The sequence below is a fragment of the Debaryomyces hansenii genome (genome assembly GCF_000006445.2).
Source record: "Debaryomyces hansenii CBS767 chromosome A complete sequence".
NCBI lineage: Eukaryota > Fungi > Ascomycota > Pichiomycetes > Serinales > Debaryomycetaceae > Debaryomyces > Debaryomyces hansenii.
Genome location: NC_006043.2, coordinates 348,506 through 367,511, shown reverse-complemented (window position 1 = coordinate 367,511; position 19,006 = coordinate 348,506). Strand labels below are relative to the sequence as shown.

General features: G+C 35.3%; 8 protein-coding genes across 8 annotated transcripts, besides 1 other annotated feature; 3 read left to right on the top strand and 5 right to left on the bottom strand. All coding sequences in view use genetic code 12, as the record gives it.

Moving 5' to 3' along the window:
- Positions 1-74: 74 nt before the first annotated feature.
- DEHA2A04488g (DEHA2A04488p) lies at positions 75-1,847 on the bottom strand (the record flags this gene model as incomplete). Its single annotated transcript, XM_456517.1, has 1 exon — positions 75-1,847. The coding sequence occupies one exon, from the start codon at positions 1,845-1,847 to the stop codon at positions 75-77; it is 1,773 nt and encodes a 590-aa protein (XP_456517.2).
- A 170-nt stretch (positions 1,848-2,017) lies between these two features.
- DEHA2A04466g (DEHA2A04466p) lies at positions 2,018-4,294 on the bottom strand (the record flags this gene model as incomplete). The annotated part of the gene is made up of 1 exon (XM_456516.1): positions 2,018-4,294. The coding sequence occupies one exon, from the start codon at positions 4,292-4,294 to the stop codon at positions 2,018-2,020; it is 2,277 nt and encodes a 758-aa protein (XP_456516.2).
- Positions 4,295-4,534: 240 nt separating this feature from the next.
- On the top strand, positions 4,535-5,005 carry DEHA2A04444g (DEHA2A04444p; the record flags this gene model as incomplete). The annotated part of the gene is made up of 1 exon (XM_456515.1): positions 4,535-5,005. One exon carries the CDS (start codon positions 4,535-4,537, stop codon positions 5,003-5,005), a length of 471 nt encoding a protein of 156 aa, XP_456515.1.
- Positions 5,006-5,925: 920 nt separating this feature from the next.
- Positions 5,926-7,650, bottom strand: DEHA2A04422g (DEHA2A04422p; the record flags this gene model as incomplete). The annotated part of the gene is made up of 1 exon (XM_456514.1): positions 5,926-7,650. The coding sequence occupies one exon, from the start codon at positions 7,648-7,650 to the stop codon at positions 5,926-5,928; it is 1,725 nt and encodes a 574-aa protein (XP_456514.2).
- Positions 7,651-8,519: 869 nt separating this feature from the next.
- On the bottom strand, positions 8,520-10,027 carry DEHA2A04400g (DEHA2A04400p; the record flags this gene model as incomplete). Its single annotated transcript, XM_456513.1, has 2 exons — positions 8,520-9,899; positions 9,950-10,027. The coding sequence occupies 2 exons, from the start codon at positions 10,025-10,027 to the stop codon at positions 8,520-8,522; spliced, it is 1,458 nt and encodes a 485-aa protein (XP_456513.2).
- Positions 10,028-10,447: 420 nt separating this feature from the next.
- DEHA2A04378g (DEHA2A04378p) lies at positions 10,448-13,081 on the top strand (the record flags this gene model as incomplete). The annotated part of the gene is made up of 1 exon (XM_456512.1): positions 10,448-13,081. One exon carries the CDS (start codon positions 10,448-10,450, stop codon positions 13,079-13,081), a length of 2,634 nt encoding a protein of 877 aa, XP_456512.2.
- Positions 13,082-13,140: 59 nt separating this feature from the next.
- DEHA2A04356g (DEHA2A04356p) lies at positions 13,141-14,358 on the bottom strand (the record flags this gene model as incomplete). Its single annotated transcript, XM_456511.1, has 1 exon — positions 13,141-14,358. One exon carries the CDS (start codon positions 14,356-14,358, stop codon positions 13,141-13,143), a length of 1,218 nt encoding a protein of 405 aa, XP_456511.1.
- Positions 14,359-14,533: 175 nt separating this feature from the next.
- Positions 14,534-16,864, top strand: DEHA2A04334g (exosome component 3'-5' exonuclease; the record flags this gene model as incomplete). The annotated part of the gene is made up of 1 exon (XM_456510.1): positions 14,534-16,864. One exon carries the CDS (start codon positions 14,534-14,536, stop codon positions 16,862-16,864), a length of 2,331 nt encoding a protein of 776 aa, XP_456510.2.
- Positions 16,865-17,257: 393 nt separating this feature from the next.
- Positions 17,258-19,006: part of a mobile genetic element (relic of Debaryomyces hansenii Tdh5 retrotransposon) that runs on past the window's edge.

The following is a 19,006-nucleotide window of genomic DNA, read 5'->3' as shown; positions in this document are numbered from 1 at the left end:
AGTATCACGCACTTAAAAATTGTCGCAGATTTGAGTTTCATACTAAATACGTATTATTGTCTATAATCTATATACTATAATTCCACAGTGTCATCTAACCTGACATCCATAGAGCATTCTTTTTGTAAATATCTCTTAACATCGTTGACTTCATATTCACCTCTGTGAAATAAACCAGCTCCTAAAGCAGCGTCAATTCCACAATCCATGTCAAAAACTTCTTGGAAATGTTCAGGCTTTCCAGCACCAGAACTAGCTATAACAGGGATTGAAGCTTTTTCTTTAACTTGTCTTAATAATTCCAAATTAAAACCTTTATTAGAACCATCATGATCAATTGAATTCAATAAAATTTCACCAGCACCTAAATCTTCACACGCAAGACATAACTCAAGCGCACCTAATTCGTGAGTTACTCTTCCACCTTGAGAAGTCACTTGATAATAGCAATATTTCTCGCCTGCTGGACCATACTTCAGAGGATCCTGAATATGAATGGTTTCCATTGTGGTTTCAGATGGGGACAGAACGTATTTACGCTTTGGGTCAACAGATATAACCACAGCCTGGCTACCAAAGGTAGCAGAAATGGTTTCAATCGAAGTAGTTCCCGTCTTATGTTTGTTGTTCGCATAATAATTCTCGGCTATTGTGACAGCATCAGAGCCAATACTCACTTTATCAGCACCAGATCTAAAATACAAACTGGCTACCTTGGCAGCTGGCACTTTTTCACCAGAGATTGGGTCAACTAAATCTTTAATTCCACCACCTACTGTTAAAGGTACAAAGATTGTTTCTGCTGCTGTACTCAAGACTTTCAACATGGGCAAATCCTTCAAAGGTGAATTACGGAATGAAGTTATATTTAAAAACGTAACCTCATCAGCCCCTTGATTGTAATATCTCGTTGCTAATTCAACAGGTTTTCCTAAGTTTCTTACCTTACTTTCATCAGAATCTCCGGACGATTCACGAACATTATATTGATCACCTTTCGTGACAACCAAATCTCCGTCATCATTACTTCTAACATCAAGGCAGGCAATAATTCTTCTGGTTAATCCACTCAAAGTATTTTCAATATTATCAACCGGCTGAGCATCAGATGTAGTGACCTCACTAAACCTTGAGCCTTCCAAGAAGCTTTTGATAACTTTCAAACCAGCAACGCCAGATTTTTCTGGGTGGAACTGCGTGGCGAAGAAGTTCTTATACGATACCGCTGCTAAGAAGATTTCTGATCCGTATCTTGCAAAAGCAATATCCCAGCCATTTGAAATGGCTTCGCTGATCACCTTTTCTTGTTGTTCATCTTTTAGTATAGCCGCGTATGAATGAACAAAATAGTATTTATTAACTGTATTGATTCCAAAAAAAGACGTTGTCTTCGAAAGAGTGGTATTATTAGCCTTGATTGTATTAACACTATTCCAGCCGATATGCGGAACCGCTTTCAATTGTTTTCTTTGAGTAAAGACTGGATCTGACTTATTGAATTTGGATAAGCCAAATTTCAAATATCCCAAACCCTGATATTCCGAATTATCACTCTCTTCACTACTTTCGAAAAATGCTTGTAATCCAACACAAATACCCATAAGAGCCCTACCACTCTCGATATACTTAGTAATTGGATCCACTAACTCTCTATCGTGTAATTGCTTGATAAAATGAGCATAGTTACCCACACCTGGGAATATTAATTTTTCAATACTATCATTGTAGTCGGCGAATTCTTTTGCATCATGAATAAACTTAACATCATAACCCCCTATGCGTTTTATGGCATTGAATAAGGATTGCAAATTACCGCTCTCAACATCTATAACGTATACTGTCTTCATATCTATACGTTTAACTTACTTTAAGTACTTGGGTAGAGTAATTAATCAAAAACGAATTACATTTTGTTTGTCTGATATGACTCAATAAAAAATTTTATGCACTACCAGAAACTACATATTCATTTTATTATTCAAATGACTGAAGTTAGGTTTAAAAAATAGAATCCAGTCTATTTCTTGTGGGCCCTTATATATATATAGTAATACATTCCATCTTCGTTAATGTCACGCAGATTCGTATCATCAACATTGGTGAACTTTGCTGAGTATTCATCTAAACGACCGAACATTTCAAAAAGTTGAAAGCATATGTGCTTCGCCAAGAAACAGTTTAATTCACCAATACTATTCAAAAGTGATACATGGTATTTAACATTTCCCTCACCAAAAATATTGGATAATTCCTTCAATATGGCTTGCAAAAAGTCTGGAATCATATTAAAGTGCTCGAGAAGATTCAAATTCATGAAACCCTCATCCTTGGAAAAATCGTGCTGCTGCAGGAATGATTCCATTATTTTGTTACGACTAAGCTGTATAAATGGGACTTCAAGTACGCCATCTTTTTGCAATATCCTGTAGAATTCTGTTAATATCACCGAGTAATTTTTGGGGGTCAATTGAAGTGCTAAATCTCTAGATTGAATAAGATGAAAAGTCTCACTAGAAATAGTTGCTAGAGATTCTGTATAGTATTCAAAATTCATAGGCTTGTGGCTAGTGCTAGATAACCCATCATCTGTTTCTATTTTCTTGGAATTGTTCAATTTTTGTGATGATTTATCAATTGACTCATGTAACGCAACCAATTTTTCTGGGGTTAAGGACCGGTATTTCAAATAATCATCGAGTCCTAATTTCTTGAAGTATTTATCATAAAGGTCCACATCCAGATCCTTGAACGAAATTTTTTTAGTATCATTGAGATTTCTATAGTAATTACCATGGTTATTAACAAGTTCAAAATCCTCCGAATATGAATTCATTTCAAATACCCGTATAAATGGAGCTGTGATCGATAAATACCACGAGTACTGAGAACTGAAATATGCATTATAATGCAAAACTTTTATTGATTCATTATTGTTTGATTGCATTCTATTATTGAATTTATCAAACAAAACCTTTAAGTTTCTACTATGAATCAAGGAGTTATCGCCGAGTTTTGAAAAAATATGAAAAAGATATTTTTCAAGTAAAATATACTCGTAAGAAACTTTTCGGATTGTTTGTAGAATATAAGTCTTTCCAGATTCTGGATTTTCATCGCCTCCAACTTCCCTATTCATTAAATATAATACATGCCCGATTTTCTTGAACAACTCTTTATATTTATAATGTGTGCGCTGAATCGAGTCTAATTGTTCCAAAGGAACTGGTATTTCATCAGGCATATTAAAAACAAACCTAACGTAATTCGAAAGATTTAGTTGTACCAATTCTTCGCAATTTATAATCATGGATTTATTTTTAATCTTTGCACTGTCTCGTCTGATTAATTGTCGAAATATCGTTCTAGAACGTAACAATTCTGTCCCTAACAACGTTTCATAGAATCTTAAATCATGCTGCTTGATATCCACGTTTTCTGGTATACGCTGACCCACTTTATAACTAGCTATGAAATTTATTAGGGAATGATTTCTCACACTTGCAAAACTAATGGGATCATTCTGATGATGATCTCTTAAAATGTTTAAAAAATTACGGTACTTCAAAACTTGAAAAGTAGGGAAATACATGTGCTCTTTCATCGTCTCATACGAGTTCACTATCGAAAGGTCTATAATCGGCTTAAAATCAATAGCATCTATTTTTTTCTTATTATTATTTTCAATAATGTTACGGCCGTGAGAAACGTTCCGCTGTAAGTCTGAATTGTCTAATTTACGGCTTATGTAGTCTAAGTCCATATAATTTGCGTTTGCTGCATTAACATTAGGTTGATGTTTTGAGGATGATTGCAGCACAGACGGAGACGCCGACCGGGATCGCCTCGCCTTCAAATTAGACAACGTCGAAGAGTTTGAACGATTCAGCATCGGAGAAGACCGTCCATTAGAATGTGCCCCTGTACTCTGCGCCTTGCTCCTCCCGCTCGTTCTCGGCGAAACCGGTGTATGTGATCCTTGACTTTCATTATTCTTGTTCTTTTTTTGCATGCGTGATAGCGAAAGCGACGACGTCGATTTTTTTAACCCCAACAAACTTTTAGATAGTTCATCCGCATTCACTTCCGCATTTTTGTTCTTGCTTTCAGGCGTGTAATCTGAGTAGCTAGATACACTGCTGTTTGAAGATTTCGACGTCCGTAGTTGAGGCCGAGGATTACCGTGAATCTTTAAATTAGTCGGAATAATAGTTTTCTTGGGTATCTTCTCATTCGAATTCTTTTTGGAATTCTTCTTTAATTTTGATTCTGGCGGAGGTACCAAATGAAAACTCATATTTACCCGTAAGTCACTATATACCACTAAAGTTTACTTCGTAGTGATGGTCTTTATCGGGTAGAACAGGCTACGAGAATAGTGATGTCGCGCCGAGTGAATGTCGTGATAAATATAATGTCGTATCTACAAAAGTCGTGTGCCATTCAAAAATGGAAACAACTGCAACTACAACTTTTCTATTACCATTAAAGCAACCAAGAAATTATTTTACTCTTCTTCAATTAAAGGAAATTGAAAATGTATGTCAAGGAAATTAATGAAGAGATAAATAAGAGACTCTATTATCCTAATAGATATGGTAATAATGGTAGCACTGGGTGGGGTTCGTATAAATGGTTATTATGGTTGTTAATTCTTATTCCACTTCTCATCGTGGTAGTCTTGTTTTGCTTGAGAAAGAGAAAGAATAAGGGTAAGGTTCATGTTATGGATAATAACCAGTATTATCAAACGCAACAAGCAGGAGGTTATTATAATCAAGGACAAGGATATCCAAACCAGCAGGATAACCAATACCCGCCAGCAAACCCAGACGCTGGCGGATATGGTGGATATAACCAACAGCAAGGGTATACTGAACAGCCAGGATATAACGGCCAGCCAGGATATAGTGAACAACCAGGATACAATGGAAGCAAGGTTGATGATATTAATCCGGATGAGTTCCAAAGGCCTGACGGACCGCCTCCAGCGCATTATAAGTCCTAGATAGTTTGTACATTTCACACTCGCTTACGGTATAATTTTTTAGTTTACAGATGATTAGATGCAGTAACGGATATTTTTGTAGCAAATTAGCAAAACAAGTCATGCGAATGAACAATTCAGCCATATTGGATCATATGCTCAGTGAGAATACGAGGGGGCTTATACTCGGGCATCTATTTTATAATAGCAATGTCAGCTACGTGTTCGATTGAGTGTTAGCCTGGGTGTTAGCTTGAGAGTTTGCTTTCGTGGAGCTCATGCTGAAAGTTGCGAAGTTGCACCATTTTCTCAATTCTTTGAATTTTGAGTTTTTGGATTTAAATGCAATAATCTATAGTAAGTAGAACGTCTCAGAAGACTAGATACTTTTTATAATTATCCTGGTATATTAAAACTTCTTAATTTTTGTCAAGATCCACACAATTAACAATCGATATAATATTGAAATCAGCAGTAATAAAAGTCGTACAAGATATCCCCATAGAACATTATATATAGAAACAATAGATAATCCTCGAATGCACGGCTGAAATGCAGCGTTGATGAGTGTGAATAACCAACTCTAGCAATTTAAAAGATTTAAGTTAAAATATTTTCTTATGTATTCGTAATGCAAGTTGTTTCAGAGATTGGCTAAATATGTATAAAAATGATGAGGAAGCAATGAATAATTTCAACTAGGATTAACCTCACATATTTTATGGCTCTCAAAACCTTTTGCAGTAATATTAATGCTTTCTTTATCTCATGAAATCAATTGTCACAATCTATATCGACCGTCTTCTCTATAAATTGGATGTACGAGCGGGCTTTTTAGGCATTCAGAGGTATACATTATCAAAATGCACTAAAATCTAAATCGAAAAATTACCCATTTATTAATATACCAAAAAGAATTACATAAAATGCCTTAAAATGCCTTAAATAAAATCATTATCTTTTGAAGATATAACTTCATTATGATTCCGTTTCTCATTGTCATAACCATCAATTATAGTCGAGTTACCGTAGACAATATCTTCATCATTAATATTTGGTCTAGGACCTTTATACCATTTATGGGCATCGATAACGAACCATAACAATGACAAAAGCATAGGTCCGAAATAAACAATTACAGTCCAGTTCATCTGATCGAGGGTCAAGTCGTCACCTCTCACTGTGGGGAAACATAATATTGGAATCATTACTGTTACAAATGCCACTGATACAAAACCAATAGGCCTTGACCATCTACCCAAATGCCAAGGGCCTCTCTTGAAAGACTTGTTAGCATAAGTGATCTTTAATAAAGTTGGCATGGTGAAAGAAACAAAGCCTGAAATTCCACCTACGGAAAAGATGGCGCCTATAGCAGTATCGCCCGCAAACTGGAGTAATAACAAGAGTTGACCGATAAATAAGTTAACCCATACTGCATTAATAGGTGTTTGTGTTTTCTTATTGACAATCTTCCAATATCTAGATAACGGAAAAAATCCATCTCTGGCATAGGCATAGGTAACTCTGGACGCTGCTAACATACATGAGCAACCCATGAAAAAAGAAGATATGATTGTTAATGCTGTGGCTGCATTGACTGCTTTCTTGCTCAATATTTGAGTTAAATAAGTAACGAAAGGCTGCCCTAGACCCTGCGGATCTTCGGCAATCTGGTCAATACTAACCAACGTATATGCAATAGCTATCATGAATAAGAAACCGATACCACCACCACAAGTTGCTGTAAGTATGATGGCTCTTGGAGCGGCCACATTAGCATTGGAACATTCTTCTGATAAATGGAATGGTGAATCGTACCCCGACATAGCCCAAATTACACCCAAGAAAGATTGTAAGACTGCAATACCCATTGGCCAGTCGGTCTGGTTATAGAACTTCCAAGCGGTATCATTTGAATTGAATTTTGTAATATCGTTAAAATGATCTTGACGATCATTTCCTCCCAAAATCATTACAAATACAATAACCAAGAACAAAATGTTGGTAATTGTCCCCATAGAATTAAACGTGGCCAACCATCTAGTAGGCATGGAAGATATAATCCCATGAACTATTTGAATTCCAGTCGTTAAGCCATATACCTCCCCATAGGATGGACTATACCCATCGTTAGAATTATAAGTCTTTAATGCCAAAATTAACCAAGCACAACTATTATTAACAGATGGTGCCGCAGTGATTTGACACAACCAGTTACTGCAACAGGTTAGCCACGTTAATACAGGCGCCCATCTTGGAGGTGCTAGCTGTGATACCGCATACGGCGTTCCCAGTGAAGTGGGAAACGCACTGGCAACTTCAGCCATGGATAATGCAACCGATGAAATAAAAATAATCGCCAAAATCCATGGAACTGGCGACATCCCCACCACCAACTGTTGGTAATCAAAACAAGCTGCGATAGATGGAAGTAATCCCAAGACACTAAATGAGACCGCAAATAATGTCCAGAGAGAGAACTCACGTTTGAACTCTTGTTTGTATCCTAAAGCTAATATTAATGCTTCATCCTTATCAATCTCATGGTCCACGTTAATCGTGATATTCTGATTAGATAGTATCGATGTAATATGCAAATCATCAACAAGTATATTTGACACCACAGGATGTATCTTGTTGGAACTTTTAAAATTTTCTCCCATTTCACTGTTTTATTGTACTTGAGCTTAAATTAGGAATATTACTTTAGTTATCAACTTGTATGATCATCTATTTGCAACTAATAATAACATATAGAAGTAGGTATAATATATACTAATATGTAATGGTATAATAATTAAAATATTTCAATTAGGCCCACAATGACTAAATATATATAGGCATCTATTGTACGCAATCAGCTTCCTATAACCATTGTTTCTTATCAAAAGTAATCCCATCAATTTTTCACTGATAAGAAAAATCTAATAAAAGGGGAGTCGTGTACATAAACTGATCTCCATTTCTCGATGATAGCGGGATCTCGTTTAGAATATCTGCATTTAGTAATAATGCACTAGCGGACTACTACATCGAGATATACTATCTGAATTTTTTAATATCTCCAACCTTTCAATTTCAAGTCTAACACTTTTATTTCTACTATCGGTATTCTGAACAATGCACATTTATTAGACTATTTCTGCTCCATATGAGTAGGTGCAATACGTCAAAATTCAATAGATGATGTGTGAATGGGTCATAAGATCAACCTAGTTAGTATCAAGCCTAATACTATGCCAAAATAATATACAAAAATATTTAAACCTTAATTATGTTAGATTTTAAGCCGATTTTTTGAAATACTTCCTTGAATATGCGGTATCATACCTTGGTGAAAGTAAAACATGTAGATCGCATCTTATCCTGAGGTAGCCTTGTTTCGATGCTACGATCCTCTACATCCAGAAATTAAATCAGTTGTCGCATATTGATCTCAATCAGACCTTTCTTTATAAGTCATACCCAACCCACAAAGCAAAGTAGAAACAGCAATACGAGTTTAACTTTAATAAATAATTTAATATTACCTTTATAGCCATTCATAAATATCATCTTTATTTAAAACGTTATCCAAGTTATCAGAGAACGATACAGGGTCAAAATCCCTGATGGTTGAGAAATTGTCAACTGTAAATTGATGTTCATGATCAATAGCAACATGGTACAAGTTTTGGTCAAATTCATCAGGGTCCATGTGTTCTTTGTACCAGTGTGCAAATTTTGTGAAGCTACTCCTGCTCCTAATAAATGCAAAATCAAATATAAGATTCAAACAAGCGTAAACAAACAATATTTTAGTAGCAAAAGGTTGCTTATTTTTCACCAAACCATAGTATTGATCCAGGACAAATAAAATCCAGGAGAACATTGCAATAGGGAAGTTACAGACGTCCGCTTGGTATAAACAATTATTTAATGCATCAATAGTTACTTTTAATGTCTCATATTCCAATGCTGAAATCAGATCAATCTCCACTGTATGACTAACATCATAAAAATATTCGTCTAACTTATCGAATAAAATTCTTGTTATACGATACCTGTCTCTAGGAACGTTTGTATTTCTATATTTTGAGTGTCTGGCAAATAGCCCTCCAAATTTAGTATCCACAAGGGTTCCTCTTGCGGACGCCATAATACTACCAATGTTTTTACTCAAAGATATGAAATCAACTTGGGTGTCATCATTGAATACTACTATGGGAAGAACTCCATCAGGATGAAGGCACATATAGGAGAATATTAAAATACTAGTAATCGTTAATTCCGCAGCTTCATTGATACTTCCAAATGTTCGAAGTTCTATATCCGGACCCTCATAATGTCTAGTAATTGCTAGTTGATTCTCTCTTAAGGTGGAAATAAAATACTCAGTGGTTACCTCAAATAAACTAGCCTGAGTCAACGAATCCGTCACATCCACTGATATACCCTTATTTATAATTCCCGAAGCAATTCCGTTTTGCCCCAGCAAAACCGCTTCGTCATACTTTAGCAACTTTGAAATTTTATCTAGGCACAATGACTCATCTATGTTGTAAAATGGCCACAAGGTTAAAGCAGAAAACAGATATATGGCATTCCTTACCAACAGAGATTGCGAAAAAATTGTCGGAACAGAATGACTCCATACGTATTCAATATTTTTGTCCACCCCACAAAAACTAAAAAACTGTGTACATTGTTCGTGGAAGAATTTAAGCAATTGTAATTCCAATAGGTTAATCTGTAATAACTTTGTAGTAGCATTGAGCCTCATCTCCCTCATCAAATTCTTATCATCGTTTCTTCTTCTTCGGGTCCTCCTCAGATCTACCCCAAAATTCGTCTGCATGATTTCCATATCTGGGTATTGGCATTGGCGCTTTGTGGATTCACAATACTCACAAGATGGTTTAGCTTCATTGCACTAAATATAGTTAGCGGACAATCCTATGGTTATCTTTAATAAGTACTTACCTTAATTTTCAATTTCTTGCAACTTAAGCACCCTTTCCTTGACCTTGTAATCATATTCGCCTTACTAGTCACACTCATACACAATTAACTCTTTCTTTAGCTCTCAAATGAACGATTAATGGATTAAGTTTGTTCCGTTCATAATATACTAACGCTTATATAAGCGCTCCGTGGTCTAAAAAGGGCTTATCATTAACGCTTAATAGTTCAATATCGTGCATTACAAATGTATGACGGCTTTAAAAGTTTAGTACAATCTAGCTTGGAATTAAGTGTGAAAACCTTCTTTATGGGCATTTCTCTACCTACTGTATGAATTGTTTGAATCGTAAGCACGAACTATCTGACCATCTCCATTTCTTTTGACATGTCTATTTCTCACCACAAATATTTTGAACACCACACGCTTGATAGCTGTAATTGTTGTTCCATACGAGAACAGAAGGAAAGTAATTGAATTTTAGATTCATTGGATACTGGATATACAAAATATATAATATGGGTAGTTCGAAATGGGGAGTGTTATTTGGTTTGTTGATATTGCATGTCATTGGGTACTCAATCTTTCTTAAGGGATTTTTTCCATCCAAAGTGGTGGTACCAGGATTTAATGAATTCCATACGGGCCAATCGCCTTTTATGGAACATAACGAAGCAAAATTTGATAAGTTGATATTAATGGTTGTTGATGCGATGAGGTCGGACTTCTTATATTCGGACCATTCGCATATGAAATTTGTGCATCAATTGATAAATGAAAATTGTGCATTGCCATTCACAAGTTATTCCAATCCGCCTACGGTGACGTTGCCAAGGTTGAAAGGGATTACCACCGGGGGTACTCCGAGCTTTTTGGATGCTATTTTGAACATTGCAGACGATAAGGATAACTCGCAAAGCTTATTGAACCAAGATTCTTGGTTGCACCAATTTCAAAACAATCTGAAGGTGTTTAACTTCTTTGGTGACGATACATGGTTGAAGTTGTTTCCTCCTGAAAAATTTTTCAACCAATATGAGGGAACAAATTCGTTTTTTGTCAATGATTTTACCGATGTAGACAATAACGTTACTAGACATTTGAATGATGATTTGTTTAATTCTAAATGGGATGCATTAATTTTACATTATTTGGGACTTGATCATATCGGACATAAGGGAGGTCCCAATTCTATATTTATGCGAGGAAAGCAAGAAGAGATGGATGGCATTATAGAGAAGTTATATAAAGAAACTATCGATTCGAATACATTGCTAGTGGTAATGGGTGATCATGGTATGAATGAAATTGGTAACCACGGTGGATCTTCAATGGGTGAAACTAATCCAGGTTTATTATTCGCTTCACCAAAATTCAAAATGCTTAAAAAAAATTTAAAGAGCCCCTTAGCTTATAATAATGACTACAAATATTACAATTATATCAATCAAATTGATTTAGTTCCTACATTAGCAACTTTGCTAAATTTTCCTATACCAAAAAATAACCTTGGTATAGTTATAAAGGACATTCTTGGTCTTTGGAAACCAGAAGCCCAGAAATCGATTTTAATGGAAAATTCTGAGCAATTCATGAACATATATGAAGCCAAGCATGCAAACGACACTGATATAATTAACGAATGGAAGAAATCGCAAGATTCAGGGTCGATTGATGTACATTATGATTTCCTATCAAAGATTCAGGGTCTATTAACGTCTGCTGCAACGGAATATAAATATGTCGATATATATATAGGGCTATCCATTTTAGTCGCTATGGCTATTGTCGCATTTGGTTTATTTAATTGGTATTTTCTAGTACAAGCAACTATAAACCCAAAATATAATTGGTATTTTATTGGGATATCAATAGTTTATTCAATTCATTTTCATGCATCGTCCCTTATTGAAGAAGAATATCAAATTTGGTGGTTCTTTAGTATAATATGTCTTTTTGCATTATATTTTAACAACCATTTGAAATCATTAAAGTATTTTTGGCTTATTTTAGTTGGTTTAAGAATTATCAGATCGTGGAGCATTACGGGTCAAAAATTTACAACACCTTACACCTTCTCCGCGTACTTGTTGCAAAATGTGGATCTATTATGGGTTTTGAATATAGCTACTTATTTTTTAACTGCTATACTTATTTATTCTCAAGGGAGTCTAATACATTGTGTTACTTTGAGAGAATATGAGTCACTTAGGGAGAATGTAAAAGACTTCGGAAGTCTAGTTACATTTATTGTTACCTTTGTTACTTGTTCGATCTCATTTCTGTTCAAGCTTTGTCAATATTTCAATGATGGTAAACGTGTTCCGGATTGGTTACTTGCATTCTTAAATTGGACGTGTGAATCATATGGCATCACAATAGATCCGAAAGAGAAGAATCAATTACATGAATTAAATATCCATCTTTCAAAGATTTTGTTCTACTGCATAGGAGTTTTGATTATAGTTCGAATTGTTTTAGGAAAAATAAGAAAACTCCACTATGGTCTATTAACTGATTTATCAAATGTTTTGACCCTTTTCTTACTTCACCAGTCAAGGCCAGAGATTGTTCCGATATTTCTTATATTTTCTTTAGTTAAGTTTCTGGCGGCGAAATTGTTGGCTAATAACGAAATCGTTTTACGGAAGAATATTGACCAATTAATGATAATTATTACCCTATTCTCGCTATGCATGCAAAATTTGTCATTCTTTTCTATGGGGAATACTAATCTGTTGGCGACGGTAGATTTATCAAATTCGTATAATGGGTTTAAATCGTATGATGTCTTTTTAGTAGGAGTTTTGACATATTGTTCCAACTTTGCAGGGCCAATATTTTGGTCTTTAGCTTCTTTACAATTGATATTCGAAAATAACGTTGTTTGTTTTGATACTAAAAAGTCATCTAAGGACCTTGTTAACTTGAAATTTTTGAAGTACCAAATATTATACGTAAAATCTTTGGCAGGATTTCTTTTTTACTCAATGGCCGGGTTAAGTTTGGTCGCTTCTTGTTTTAACTTAAGATTTCACTTATTCATCTGGTCAGTATTTTCACCCAAATTATTATTTTTCGCCAGCTGGACTCTTTTGACTAACATATTAATCGATACGATTTCGTCATTAAGTATTTTAGCGTTATGTTAAAATTAAAAAGGAAAATTCTTGTATATATATACTATACCTAGAAAATACTATAAATACACTCACTGTAATAATTGATCTCTGTAATGTGGCTGGTTATTAACGAACTTAGCAGCTCTTCTATCATTAACATCCTCCCTTTTCTTTTCTCTACCCCAAGCTCTCTTCTGTGTTGCCAAGACTTCTCTGTCTTTGATATTTAACATATGTCTTGTTTCAGCTGCAATAACAGTACCTTGACCTTCTGATAATACACGTTCTGGAGCTAAGTTTTGTCTGTAGTATCTTGCAAGTGAACGATGTCCAACGACCACTCCTGACGGTAAAACAAGTTCGTGGCCGTTTGGATAAAGTGCACTATCAGCCGGAGATAATTCTTCATCGCTATAATCATCCGCTTCCTCTTCGTCCTCCGAGACATCTTCCCAATCTTCCTCATTTACAGGTTTATTATCAACAGCATCATCATCATAAGTTGAGCTAAAGTCATAAAACTCTGAAACCTCTAATTTTTCATCTTCAGTTTCGTAAGGCAATCTCATGTGTCTTTTATTTAACATATGTTCTCTAACAGCTTCGATATTTTTACCTTGGTATGAACAACAGAGACATATATTTCCGAGACCAATCTTTTCTCCTAAATATTTGATCAAGCCTTCCACATCGACTAAATATTTTCTTTCTGGGATATAAAGACCATGCATTACGAACATATGTTGAATATTAGATTCAATATCATCGAAATTTGCCTTCTGTTTCGCATGACAGAATAAACATGTGGTTACTGGTATTTCAACGCTATTCGAAAGCTTTTCCTTCATTAAGTGCTCCTCTTGTTGCTCAGGTGTTGATTCATTTTTAGTGTCCGAATTATTGTCGTCAAGTTTCATATCTCTTATCGATATTAATTCGTCCTCCTGTATGCTCTCTGATGGGCTATCATTATCTCTATTTTGTTCTTTCATCTTGGCAATCATTGCTTCTCTTGCGGTTTCTAAAATCTGTTTCTTTTTGGCTTGAAGTACTTCCTTTTCCCTTCTTCTAATTTCTTTTTTGGTTAATTGAGCTTTATTCTTCATCTTTTCTTCATTATTATTGTCTGCTCCATTTTCGGTAATGGATAATGACGATACTTTACTATTGAATAGATTTTCATCTATGGGTGGTAGTTCAGCGACTCTTCTCTTTAAATTATAACGATGCCAATCCGATTTCATGTGGACCCTTTGGTCCTCTGGAGCCGGAAAAGCTAAATTACATGAATTACAAGTATATTGCATTACGATCCTGCTAAACTATAAGGAGAACTAGTAGTATAGAACCTACAGAGACAAGTTAAAAAAAAATTCAATGAGCATCAAGATGCTCACGTGAAAAAATCGCTGATGAGCCTATATAATTATAAAAATCTTTTTCATAGTAGCATAATAAACAACCTAGAATCTTAATATTAGTATGTCGGATATACCAAGTGTAAGCACTTTTGATGACATATTACCGAATGTTGTTCAGACGGTCAGAAATTCCTCTTCATTAGCGGCCCAGGATATCAATTTTTACAAATCATTGGATTCAGATTTATCCAAAAAGATTGATGAATCCGCCAAAAGCTTATTAGATATTTCTAATAAGCTTATTCATTGTTCTTTTGATGATGTAAAGGATGTACCATTTGGTAAGGATAATATTTCATCCCATGCTAACTGGAATCCTATAGCAAATGTTCTTGATAATATATTCGAGAAGATCGACATCGCCTTCGATCAAGCTCAAAATGCAAATTCACGTAAAGCGAATGCTGAAGCAAAAGGGTTTACTTACTTAGAGGATTCTAATACTATCAATGATAGTTCTAATAAGCATCAAGGAAAGAGAATGGTAAAGCCACAAATTAATTTTCGTAATAAAGTTGATAATTCAGAAACACATCCGTTTAAGCCCAAGATCTCATCCAAGCCTAACGAATTGAAATCTTTTGACGAGTCTACAAAATTAATTGTTCCTATGAAACAAGAGGAATCAAATGATATTGATCCAGAATATTATGTGCAACCATACGAATTTGAAATTGACAGCCAACCTTATCCGGACTCAATTTTGACTAAAAAAGAGCCTATACCCTCAAAGCCATGGCTGAAAACATCAGCCATATGGGTGGACTCGGTTGACGTGTTAAATGAGATGATATCGTTATTGTCAGAACAATCTGAAATTGCGATTGATTTGGAACATCATGATTATAGGTCCTATTATGGTATAGTGTGTCTCATGCAAATTTCTAGTAGAGATCAAGACTGGATTATTGATACTTTGAAATTGAGGGATGACTTGGAAAGCTTGAATAAAGTCTTTACTAACCCCGACATTGTTAAAGTGTTTCATGGTGCGTTTATGGATATTATTTGGTTGCAAAGAGACTTGGGACTATACATTGTCTCATTATTTGATACTTATCATGCATCTAAGAAGCTAGGATTTCCAAAGTTTTCCCTAGCTTACTTGTTAGAGACATTTGCAAACTTTAAGACTTCAAAGAAATACCAACTAGCAGATTGGAGAATCAGGCCTCTATCCCCTCCCATGCTTGCATACGCAAGATCCGACACTCATTTCTTGTTGAACATCTATGATCAATTAAGGAATAAATTAATAGACGCAGGAGCTAACAGATTACAAGAAGTGTTATACGAATCACGCCAAGTTGCTAAGAGAAGGTTTGAATATACAAAATTCCGTCCGTTATCAACTTCCGGAGGAAAAGTTTCTTGTCCTGTAATGGCAAATAATCCCAAAGAACCGTTTTCGTCAATATTATTGCAATATAATGTGCCTTATCATAAAAAACCGTTAATCGAAGCTTTATATAATTGGAGAGATGCTTTGGCTAAAAGAGACGATGAGTCAGTTAGATATATCATGTCTAATCAATTGCTAGTCAGCTTGTCGTCGTTAAGCCAACCAGTAGATGTACAAAAGGTCTTAGGAGTTTCGAATTATATTTCAGATTATGTAAGACAAAATGCAAAGGACTTGGCTAACTTAATAGAAAATACCTTAAAGAGTATGGCAGATAGCGACTGGGAATTAGTCGATAAGTGGAATGACATATCGAAAGCTGCTGATAATGATAAAATGAATATTAGTGATGATGACCTTGATAAGATCATATCGAGGTCAAAGGCATTTGAAGACATATATGCACATAATAAAAACGTTTTATTTTTTGACGGAACTGAGTTGTTAAGTAATAAATCTGCGTTGTTTTCAGAACTTCTCAATAACAATAATGACCTGTTTTCAGTTGAGTATGACGTAGAAAAGAATAAAGTTATAAACCATACTTCTGGGGATTACAAAGACAGACTAGATTATGCATCAAAAAACCTTCAACCCAATCCAATTATAATATCTCCTGAAATTTCTCATAGAAATGAGCAACATGATGAACCTAAAAAGCCATACATTGACGAAACCCATGCTGGAAAGAGCTCGACAGTTTTGAAAGATGAAGAAATGGATCCAAATGAAGTCATTACGCTTCGTAAGACTCAAAAACAAAAAACACCGAAGGCGGAAATTAAACAAACGGCGGAAAATGACGCTTTTGACTACAATAATGCAAATAAAATATTACTCGATTCATCAATTAGAAATAGTTCCCGTAAAGAAAAACCGAAAAAGAGATCGTTTGATCCGTATGGTAAAGACGCAGAGGGACCAAAAGGAGCCAAAAAAGCACGAAGGCCAAATACCGGTAAGACATCTACATTCTCAACAAAAAAATAAATTGGAATTTAAATAATGATTTTGTAATCGAGGGATTCTCTACCAATTATTCATGAGGGCCCATGGACTAGTAAATATGGATATTTTCAGTTTTTTTTCGTTTTTAAAACTTTCTATACATTCTTAGTCTGTAATACATAGTTCATTCACATCTATAATGCATATAGGCTCCTGCTCATATTTAGAAAAATTTTTAGATAAACCGATTACCGTTAATATTCAAGACTATCAAATAATAAGGAGTTAGAATAGTTGGCATATATTTTGCATGCTACATGCCAAGCTGTTGACCGTATTCTAATCTATTAATATATAGACATGTCCTTTACTGACCTATCACGTAGTAATTAGCTGATTCCTTTGGTTCACAACTTCTTATTGGATATTGAAGTCTGTTGAAGTAAATTCTCGAAAGTAGCATACATTATCAGGTCAGTATCAGGTTAGGTAATCAGTCAGTCAGTTAATCAGTTAGTCAGTGTCAATTATAATATATAATTTACTTAATCTCTATATAAATTCTGTATTCAAGGAGGTCCAAAGACCTCTTTATATAGTCCAATATTTGCACAAGAATAGGAATACGCTTCCCGTTGTTTCCAGGTAAACAGCGAATGGGAAGGCAGATATATGGAAACCGAAAGGCATTTTATCAGTGCCTTTCTTCCAAGAAAAACTGCTATCCAATGATAGCTTCAACAATCATAAGGCGGGCGTAATCTTTATGGTATAACAATAGAAAGCCAAACGGCATTCTGGTTCTATTGAGATATAAAAGAATTTGCAGCCGCTTTACATGATTTCTCAATTTATTCTGACTTCGCATAAAATATACTAATATATTTCAACACTTCCCCTTAATCCTAATTCTTGTCATTCCAGCAAGACTTCTCAAGTCCTGGAACTTAATCTTATTTAATCCTTTTGTAAGCATGTCCGCAATTTGTGTATGGGTGCTAATCTGACAAAGTTTAATTTGTTTCTTTATTATATGCTCTCTTATGAAATGATGGCGTATGTCAATATGCTTAGTGCGCAGGTGAAATACAGGGTGCTCTGCAAGGAGTATACATGAGTTATTATCTTCGTGGATCGAAATGGGTAATTGTAATGGCACACGCATCTCGTCAAACAACATTATGATCCATAGCGCTTCTTTGGTAGCCTCACCCAATGCGAGATATTCAGCTTCAGTGGTCGACATTGCCACTGTAGTCTGTTTCTTGCTTTTCCACGAGATTGGAGCTCCTCCATATCTAACAATGTATCCTGTAATTGATTTCCTGTCGCTCTTGTCACTAGCCCAGTCACTATCACAATATATATCCAATGAGCTGTCTCCAGTATAATGGTGGCCGATATCTTGGGTTCCTTTAAGATATCTGAGGACATGTTTGGCACATTTCATATGCATCTCAGAGGGTTTGGCTAAGTGTCTACTAAGTATCCCAACAGCGTACGCAATATCTGTTCGAACAGTAGTAGATGCAAATAATAGCTTTCCTACTAGAGAGCGGTACCTGGTGGCATCACATTCTTCTGTGTCGTCCTTGTGTAAGTCTTCTCCGGCCAATGTCGGAGTTGCCACAGTGTTTGCATCAGTCATTTCAAAGTCCTGCAACACCTTTCCAATGTAGTCATAGAGACATATCTTGATACCATTGGTATCCTGAGCAATATTAATTCCTAGAAACTTCTTCGCAACCCCTAAGTCTTTCATTTTAAACTTCAGTGCGAGCATTTTCTTTACATCTTCAATTTCCTTCATATCCTTTCCTGATATAAGGATATCATCAACATAAAGGCCAATAATTATGTTCCCTCGAACATATATGCCTAACTCAGTGTCAATTCGGTTGAACCTATGTTCAGCAAGAAAATCTGAAATTGTAGTATTCCAACATATCGGTGCTTGTTTCAATCCATACAACGATTTGTTCAACTTGCAGACTTTCTCTGGTTCATTCTCATTAATAAAACCAACAGGCTGTTTCATATAGAGTGTTTCCTCAACAGTACCGTTCAAAAATGCGGTATCTACATCCATCTGATGGACAACTCTATTATCAACAGCACTGAATGCTAGAAGTAGCTTCACAGATTCATATCTGATCACAGGACTGAAGGTATCCAAGTAATCTT